This window comes from Alligator sinensis, unplaced genomic scaffold (assembly GCF_000455745.1).
Source record: "Alligator sinensis unplaced genomic scaffold, ASM45574v1 scaffold543_1, whole genome shotgun sequence".
Taxonomy (NCBI): domain Eukaryota; kingdom Metazoa; phylum Chordata; order Crocodylia; family Alligatoridae; genus Alligator; species Alligator sinensis.
In genome coordinates, this window is record NW_005842055.1 from 574,319 (window position 1) to 584,264 (window position 9,946).

Genomic DNA, 9,946 nt, shown 5'->3' on the forward strand with positions numbered 1-9,946 from the left:
CACTCCGCCCCACTCCATGCCCCCCCCAAAGTGTGGGGCCCAAGGTGATTGCCCCAATTTGCCCCCCCCCAAGATGGCCCTGATTACCTCATAAGGTACTTGTTCATGTGTTATATTAAGACATGTTTAAGGCATTTAAAAATACATATTCAGAATACAGATACAGTACTAGTGCACACCTATCCCCACTAAATATCCCCATAAAACCATATCTGATACAATAGAAGCAGTAAGAACTGGTTCCTGTTAGAAACATACTTTATGGATCTTCAGTGGATAGCTTCAAATGGTTAATTTTACATTTTATAGATTGTACTGTACAAAACAGCTTTTTAAAAGCATCTGTGGCTGGTATATCATTTTAATTATTCTCTTTTTTCTTTTATTTTGAAAGGCCACTGATAGGGAGGGTGACCCAATAAGATATCTCATTGAGAATGGAGATCCTCAGCAAGTTTTTAATCTCTCTCAAAGGTATGTGGAAAAACCCTTACAATTGAGTTTTTACCTTTTTCTGTCAAATGAGTACCCTGAATGTGAGCAGCAGAAACTTATATCATTTTGATTATTCTCTTTTTTCTTTTATTTTGAAAGGCCACTGATAGGGAGGGTGACCCAATAAGATATCTCATTGAGAATGGAGATCCTCAGCAAGTTTTTAATCTCTCTCAAAGGTATGTGGAAAAACCCTTACAATTGAGTTTTTACCTTTTTCTGTCAAATGAGTACCCTGAATGTGAGCAGCAGAAACAACTTTTAATCAGAGGTGTTCAGCTGTTCACAGATTATCTTTTAGGCAATAATGAGAACTCTGTAAATGGTACTGAACTCTGAAATTTTACACAGGGGACTATTTATTTATTTTAAGCACTTTGCTAGCTAAAATCCAGTGAGGTGGAAACATTCCATTTACAAGTGTGACCTGGGATTAATTAGAAGCCTTTAAAGTTGTCAGCTTTTTGCTAATGACAGGGACATTTTTACTCAGTTTCTTGCTTTGAAAAAATTTGCTCTGTAATGGAAAAAAAAGGTCTTCTCAGCTATTGTTTTAAAAGCAGATATTTCAGCAATGACTTAAATGGGAAACATTTAGCTTCTTCTCATTTGGAGGCTTACCTAATTAGCACAGAGAGAATATGTATGTTATGGTTTAGAAGCACCACAGAGAATAGTGCCCCAATTCTTCCAAGTAGCTAGCTGCCATTTATATCCCAGAATGTCATTCTTATTTAAATAGAAGGGAAAGTAAGCTGGCTTTCCTTGGCAGATATTATGGTATAAGTAAGCAGGAGCCTTTCATTAAAAGGCTTAGGTATTATTCTATAAACACTAGTTAATCAGGTTAACTGAATAGTTGCATGGACTATTAGACCATTATGAATGTGCTAAAATGAACCAACAGCCATTGGGCTCCTGTCTCTATTTATTGGCCTGAGACTGCAGCCTCTAGATGCAGAGCAGGAGAAAGCTTCCTTCTCTCAGTCCAGAGATGACAAGAATTGGAGTTCCAGGCTTCTGAGACTAATGGGCTTGCCTTTCTTCTAAGGGGAGAAATTATGCAGGAACTGGAACTGTCAGCAATTTCTTCCATAAATGGGAAAAAAATTGACATGTTTTGTTTGTTGGCTGCAACTAATAGATGTATGAGAACTGTGCCTGGGTTCTTAGATAAATCATTTATATGTGAAAAATAGGGCTGAAAGGGACCTCACAAGGTAGGATAATCCCTGACTAACCCATCCCAGTCAAGTGTTGGATTAACCTGCTCTTGAAAATTTCCAGGGATACAGTTTCTATAACCACTCCAGGTAGCCCTTTCCAATGTTTGACCACTTTCATAGTCAGAAAGTTCTTAATTTCCATCCTAAATTTCCTCTGCTCTAGTTTGAGGCCATTGCTCCTAATTCTATCTCCTACACTCACAGAGAAAAGCCAGTCTCTATCCCCTTTATAATCACCCTTCAGGTATTTGAAGAATATAATCAAATCCTTCTGCATCTTCTGTTCCCCAAACTAAATTAACCTAGCTCTTTTAGCTGTTCCTCATAAATCCAAGGACTTTGTTTTTGTTGCTCTCTGCTGACTTGTTCCAATCTGTCCACATCTTTCTTGAAGTATGGGGTCCAAAACAAGACAGAGTGTTCCAGATGAGGCCTCACCAGTGCTGAATAAAGGAGAAGAACTATTTCTCTCATTTTTTAAGAGATGCTCCTGTTAATTCAACCCAGTATACTGTTGGCTTTTTTTTAAAAAACAGGAGCACACCGTTGACTCATACTAGGCTTGTGGTCCACTGTAACTCCTAAATCCTACTCTGTAGTACTAGCCAATCATTTTCCTTTCTGTTCATCCATTTATTCTGTCCCCAGTGTAGGACTTTACATGTTCCCTTATTGCATTTCATCTGATTGATTCTGGGCCATTTCTCCAATTTATTTAGGTCATTCTGGATCCTAACAGTAGCACTGTGGGGGAGAAAAACCAGTTAGTAGTAATTTATTTACAGTTTGGCCTTCAACAGAGCAACGTAAATTTGTATTAGGTCCCTGACTCCTGAGCTGAGTCTGGCTTCTCAGCACAAGTGCCTAGAAGGAAAGAGACTAGGTCTGTGCGAAGCTTCGGTAGCCAATTCAATTCAGAGGAGATTCAGCCCAATTCAGCAGCTGAATCTCTGAATCCAAATTGATCAGGAGACCAATTAAAAGGTCTGAATTCAATTGGAAGCCTCTGAGTCAGCTTGGAAAAGATTTGGCGCTACTTCAGAGATTCGGCCATAGACTAAACAGGCACCAGTCCTCACCACACTGGACACAGCTGCTTCCAGCTGGTAAGTCTGTTGTGGTGGGCAGAGGGGGGAGGGAGGGGGCATAGGGGGGCAGATCAATGCCCCCACAGTGAGGGAGGGATTGGGGCTGGGACAAGCTGCCCAGACGGGGTAGCACGGGTGTGGGACTTGGGGAACAGGGCTCCTGCCACTGCTCACCACCATGTGCCACTGGTTTGGAAGGGCATGGGAGCGGGTGTGGGAGCAGATCTGCACAGGGTGGGCTGCCCCAGGCTGCACTCTGGAAGGCTAGCCTGATCCACCCACCATCAGGGTGGGTAGCCCCTCCCCAATCTGGGTGCATGCACCTGCCACCATGCCCTGCCACTGCTCACCCAGCTGGGGTGAAGCCGCAACTTGTCCAGGAGCCGCAGGGAGTCTGGGCAAGTGACAGGAAGGCATAGCCCCCACTCCCAGTGCCTTCCACCACTTGTTCAGAGTGCAGTCTGGCTCAGCCCACCCAGTGCAGATCCGGGGGCACACGCCTACTCCCATGCCCTCTTGGACCAGTGGTGCATGGCAGCAACCAGTGGTGGGAGCCCCCCTCCCCAAAGCCCATATCTCTCTACTCTGGCTGGACAGCTTGTCCCAGCCCCAGCCCCAATCTCTCCCTCACTCTGGAGGCGGTGTCACCCCCCCCATGCCCCTTTCCTCCCCCCTCCACCCACCACAACACTTACCAGCTGGAGGCAGCTGTGTCCAGCATGGTGAGGACTGCTGCCCGTTTAGTCTATGGCCGAATTTCCAATGTGGCACCGAGTCTTTAGATCCAATTCACCCAAATCGAATCAGGACAGTAATGCAAATCACCAGATCGAATCGCTGTCCTCCGAATCAGCTGAATCAGAACCCGAAGCAAATACTTGCCACTTCGCACAGGCCTAAAAGAGACATCTTGGGGAGTGACATTTTTATAGTTTGCAAGGGAACTTGCAGTGAAGCCAGGTTCCAGGTAACCCCCAGAAAAGGTTGACTGTGATTTCAGTGTGTGTTTTTATGAAGGTAGCCAGGAAGTAGAGTTAATAAAAAAAGATGGACTGACTTTACAGTTTATTTTGAACTCACTCTTTGGCTCTGTTTTAAGTCTGTTTATTTGCAAGTAATTCCACAAATGGTGTCCCTCTCAGACCAACTTTTTCTCTCTCTGCCCCCTGGGCATTGTACAGTGACATTCTGCATAATACAGTTGTGTAGTGCAGATATAGTGAGTTGTAGTAATCCATCCTGGAAGTAATAAAAGCATGGATTGCGTGTCTAGATCATTCCAAAGGAAAAGGTATGATTTCCAGTAGCTATTTCCAGTAGCTATCTATACATCGTTCTGGTCATTTTAAAATAGGAGATAATTCTCACTACTGTAGTCATCTGTGCATCAAGGAATAATGAGGAGTACAGTATGGCCTCAAAGTTTTGTCAGTTTAATCTATGATCTGTTATTTTCATCTTCAGCTCATGTTATAGTATTGGCTAGTACTTTAAGGAATTTCCTTCTCACCATTCTTACTTTTATTTCCTATAGAGCGTTTACTCTAAGCTTTACCTCATAGGGCACAGTCAAATGAGTGTGCACATGTACTTTGCAGTGCTGTGCAGACTTTTGGGGCACTGCGAAACACACGTGACACCCATGAAAAGATTCTCTGCACTGCATATCTGCATCAAATTTGCAGTGCCAAGCCAAATTAGATACTGGGAAATCCTGGTATCTTAAAAAAAAAAAAAAGGCCTAAAAAAAAAGGCGGGCAGTGTAGGTGGCTGCAGCATGAACCATGCAAAACTGGAGTCTGGCCAGCCAGAGCCACACTCCAGCTCCTATCCAGGCTCTGCATGCCTGGATTACCTCTGTTACAGCCCTGCGAGGTCCCCAGAACCCCAGTAAGGCTTCTGGGGCCAACCCAGGTGCTAGCCGCAGCCTCTGCTACTCCACCCAGGGCAATTTGTCATGTACTAGACAACTATGTGCCACTGCTATTTATCCCCAGGGAAATGCACATGTGTGCTCATCTGAATGTGCCCATGGGGTCTGAGGTTACCTCAGGAGTCATCTAGTTCAACCTCCTGAACCAATGCAGGTTGTGATTTTCCAGTATTATCCCAGGCAAAATCTCTTCAGCATCTTTTTGCAAATCTCCAGGGAAGGAGATGCCATAACTTCTCTAGGCAGCTTGTTCCACTTTCGTACTATTTGGACAATTGGAAGTTTTTGTTTTAGTTTGGTTTATTTTCTGATCTTTAATTTATATCTGTTTTCCTACAGTTTAAAACCTATTGTTTTGTGTCCTGCCCTTTATGGCAACAGAAAACAGTTGTGTTTTCCCTTGTTATTAAACAAAGCCTAGTTCTGTCAATGTTTACTCATATAGCTTACGATCCAACCCCTTTTCTGCTTTGTTGCATGCTTATGGATCCTTTCCATTTTCTCCACATTCTCTTTAAATTGTAGAGTCAGTAGATGCATACAGTGATCCAGATAAAGCCTAGCCAGTGCTGAGTAGAATTTTACTATTATTGCCTATGTCTTATGCACTTTACTCCTATTTCTGCGGCCCCAAATTGGTTTTGCTCTGCCTTCTTTGAGTCTTCTGTGAATAGATCACATTAATTCTTGAGCAGTGGACCTATAGATTCATTGGTCTTCCTGTTTGGTATCACCTCTTTATAGACCCCTTTCTTGCCTCAAACATTACTTTCCAGTTGTATCTCAATTTTTGCTTTTATTTTCCTGATGTTTGTGTCTGCATGGTATAGCTATTTCCTGGTATACCATATTTATCCAAATACAAGATGATCCTGAATTTAAGATGCCCCCTCCCCAATAATTAGATTCTATAAACATAAAATGTATACATTTATTTTAATTTTCCATGTATGAAATCTAATTATTGGAGGAGCATCTTAAAGTCATCCCCCTACTACTGCAGACAGTGCTGGGAGAGAAATGATGAAGGGGCAGTAATGGGTCAGGTGGTAGGGGGAAAGACAGTGGAGAGGCAGTAGGGGGGCTCATGTTAGGGTAGGTAATGGGGGGCTGCAAGGGGGCAGGCAGTTGAGGGAGCATTGTGGGAAAGGCAGTAGTGGGGCAGGTGGTCAGGGCCAGGCAGAGAGAAAGGCTGGCAGGTTGCACCCCCCCCCCCCCCCCCCCCCCCCCCCCGACATTGTGCCTGCTCCTCCTGCAGCCTAAGGCTGGCCTGATCCCCCTTTTCCTGTCCTCCATCTCTTTTCCCCTCCACACTGCTTCTTCCTCCCATTGTTTTGGGTTCTAGTTCCCCCTTCTTCCCATCTCCCTGCCTCCCCTGAAGTCTCTTCCCCACACCTGTCCTCCACCTCACCCTTACCTTTGCTCTGTGCTGGCAGGCTCTGTCCCTGCTGCAGCCTGGGACATGGAGTATGTCACCAGCATGGCCCCATAGCAGCAGCACAGAGCTGGCACTGTTACTATAGGGCCAGGCTGGAGCACATGCTTCTGTGCTTCCAGCTACAGTGAGGGCAGAGCCTGCGGTCAAAGAGCAAAGGTAATGAGGAGTGCAGCAAAGGAGGAGAGAGGAGGATTAGGGGCACAAGGTGGGGAGACTTGGGGCTGGAGGAGTCATTGGTCATGCAGGAGCAGCAGGGGGCAGGTGACAGCTGGGGGAAGGTAACAGTTGTGCCTCCAGCTCCAGTCCTAAGCCTTGGCCATGCTGTCTCATGCTGGATTGTAAGGCAAGGCACTTTTTTTCCCCATGTTATATGTGGGGAAAGACCTCGTCATCTAATTGAATAAATATGGTATATCCTTAATGGTTTGCCCTGTTTTTCATTGATTGTATGCTTCTCTGTTGATTTTTGAGGTAAACATATTGGTCTCTTGTGTTTTGTTTGATCTTCTACTATATTGAAATAACTTCTCCTTAAGCCTCCAATATTTCATCCCTTAGGGACTGCCACCCTTCCTAGACTCTTCTATTCGCCAGTCTCACTACTCATGGAACCTTCCCTGTTATTTCTCTGAGTTGATTGAAATCTGCCCTTTAGATTTTTACATAATATCTGTGTTGTTATTTCCCCACCTTTATCTTCACCCAGAGACACTCATACATGTTGCTTTCTTCCTCCTAGATCTGGGAACAAGTATATCTATACATGACATATAATTCAGTACCATCTTTTTCTCCCTGTCTGTCTTTCTCTCTCTCTCTCTCTCTCTTTTTTTCCTGGCATTAAGACATCATGGTAATATAAGTGGAGTGGAAAGTAGACTGATGATGAGAGCAGCATTATTTAGTCTGATCTCCCTCATAGCTTAGGTCACACAGCTTTAACACAGTAAGTTATGCATCCACCCCAGCAATTTGTAGTTGACCTGGAAAAAATCTTTTAAAAGATACCCAATCCTGCTAAGATGAATATATTCTTTGAGTCTATAAGAATAACAGCATATCACAGAAATACTAACAATTCAGTGCAACTGTTTCAGTACATGATGTCCTACTAATCTGTTTATGGTCCTAGAGAACATAGTTTTCTTCAGCAAACAAATGGCCTTGCTGTCCAAGTCAAAGATAATTTAAATCAACTGAAAGATTTCTGATTTATCTTTATCATTTTCGGTCAGGCCCTTAAAAGAGTGCTTTTCAATATTTCAGTCTAAGTAATTAGTAACCCTCTAGAAATGATCTAGAAACATTTTGTAGCTTGCCATATCAATTAAACCCCTTTAACTGTTGACAGTGTACATCCTTAAGCATTCATTTGTCTAGCAAATTAGATCATGCTTATTCTATGTGCTAGTTTTATCTTCTTTGGTAAATATAACTTGAATCCAGTCTGTTATAGTTAGGAACCTTATTATCTCTCCATGGGAATTGACTGTTATTTAATTAAAGCTCAGGGAACTGCATTGACATTCAGGAAACTGAACATGAATGCAGTGTGTTTGAATCCCTAAGTAAAGCACAGTAGTTCATAGAAATTAAACCATTTCTTGACCTGTGTTCAGTTATTTAGATAGTATAATTGCAACTGTTAGAGGAACAAGAAAAGGGAACTTGGAACATGATAATGCATTGTATGCATGGAATACAATAAAACTGCAAAAAATGAAGCTGTGTATATTTTATTTTCATGTTATTCTTCAATTCACAGTTGGTGAACAGATCTGCAACTGTATAATAGTATAACTGGAGTGCTGTTTCTAGTTTTCATTTGGTGAGCTTTCCTTTGTGGGCAACCAGGATGATTTATTTTAAAGGGTATGAATGCTAATATCAAATCAAAATAAAAACACACATTTCTTAAAATGAAGCATTCATGTTTAACATGACAAGTAAAAGCAAATCCCAAATTTCCTTCTGTTTAGATTTTATTTGGAAGTTTTTGTGAACTTTCTAAAGCCTTTATCCTAAGCAATTTTATTAAATTGACATGATTATTAATTGATTATTAAGGACAGCTGGAGAAATGCATGCTATTTAAGTTCAGTGGCTGGTTTGTTTTTTATACCTGTTAATGTAATCTGACATCCGTAAAACCTTGGAAGGGGGTAAATTGCATCCCCAGGAACCTTATGGCTGTTTCTACTTCCCTGATTTATAAAATATTGAATTACAAACTTTAGGTTAAAAGTTAAATGGTCTTTAATATGATACAAATAAAAATTAATTGAGTTGCCTAGCTTAGTGGCCCCATGTAGAGAGCAGTGCATGAAACCAGAGATGCGAGAGTAAGATATACAGTATTAAAATGTTTCCCTTGGTTGTTTACTAACATTCTGGAAATAGCTATTATTGCTGAGATGATACGATACATTTTGATGTTTGGTCTTTATCCACTAGAGAGACATTCATGTAGCATAGCCTTTTTATTGTTTTGTGTCCATGGGAGTGATTTAATTAATTTTCACTTCCTAGATGCGTAAAACTGGGTATTGTCTTTTTAGTTTAGTCATTTGATTTTAGGAAAAAGCTCCTAACATCCTTCCCCACTAATATATATATTTTTTTAAATCGATCCCTACTAGCATTTACTTAAAGTGGCTGCTTGTTCTAAACCTTAGCCCAAAGATAAAATGCTGGCATAATGGATGTCAATCTTAACCTTCATTAAAATTACTGGATATATTCTTACATCCCAAGTCCTGGAGGACTGGAAAAGGGCCAACGTGGTCCCCATTTTCAAAAAGGGGAGGAAGGAGGACCCAGGCAACTATAGACCAGTCAGTCTCACCTCCATCCTTGGCAAAGTCTTTGAAAAAATTATCAAGGCTCACATTTGTGAGAGCCCGGCAGGACAAATTATGCTGAGGGGAAACCAGCACGGGTTCGTGGCAGGCAGATCGTGCCTGACCAATCTAGTTTCTTTTTATGACCAGGTTACGAAATGCCTGGACACAGGAGGAGGGGTGGATGTCATATACTTAGACTTCAGGAAGGCCTTTGATACGGTATCCCACCCCATACTGGTGAACAAGTTAAGAGGCTGTGACTTGGATGACCACACAGTCTGGTGGGTGGCGAATTGGCTGGAGGGCTGCACCCAGAGAGTCGTGGTGGATGGGTCGTTTTCGACCTGGAAGGGTGTGGGAAGTAGGGTCCCACAGGGTTCGGTCCTTGGACTGATACTGTTTAATGTCTTCATCAGTGACTTGGACGAGGGAGTGAAATGTACTCTGTCCAAGTTTGCAGATAACACAAAGCTATGGGGAGATGTGGACACGCCGGAGGGCAGGGAACAGCTGCAAGCAGATCTGGACAGGTTGGACAAGTGGGCAGAAAACAACAGAATGCAGTTCAACAAGGAGAAATGCAAAGTACTGCACCTAGGGAGGAAAAATATCCAGCACACCTACAGCCTAGGGAATGACCTGCTGGGTGGCACGGAAGTGGAAAGGGATCTTGGAGTCCTAGTGGACTCCAAGATGAACATAAGTCGGCAGTGTGACGAAGCCATCAAAAAAGCCAATGGCACTTTATCGTGCATCAGCAGATGCATGACGAATAGGTCCAAGGAGGTGATACTTCCCCTCTATCGAGCACTGGTCAGACCGCAGTTGGAGTACTGCGTGCAATTCTGGGCGCCGCAATTCAAGAGGGAAGCAGATAACCTGGAGAGGGTCCAGAGAAGGGCCACTCATATGGTTAAGGGCCT

General features: G+C 42.8%; 1 protein-coding gene across 1 annotated transcript in view; it reads left to right on the top strand.

Moving 5' to 3' along the window:
• The window catches only part of PCDH15 (protocadherin related 15), a 922,022-nt gene that overhangs the window by 556,649 nt on the left and 355,427 nt on the right, over positions 1 to 9,946 (top strand). The window contains exon 17 of the mRNA XM_025203355.1: positions 395 to 474. Within this exon, the coding sequence (XP_025059140.1) occupies positions 395 to 474 (80 nt within the window). The remainder of the gene's footprint in view (positions 1 to 394; positions 475 to 9,946) is intronic.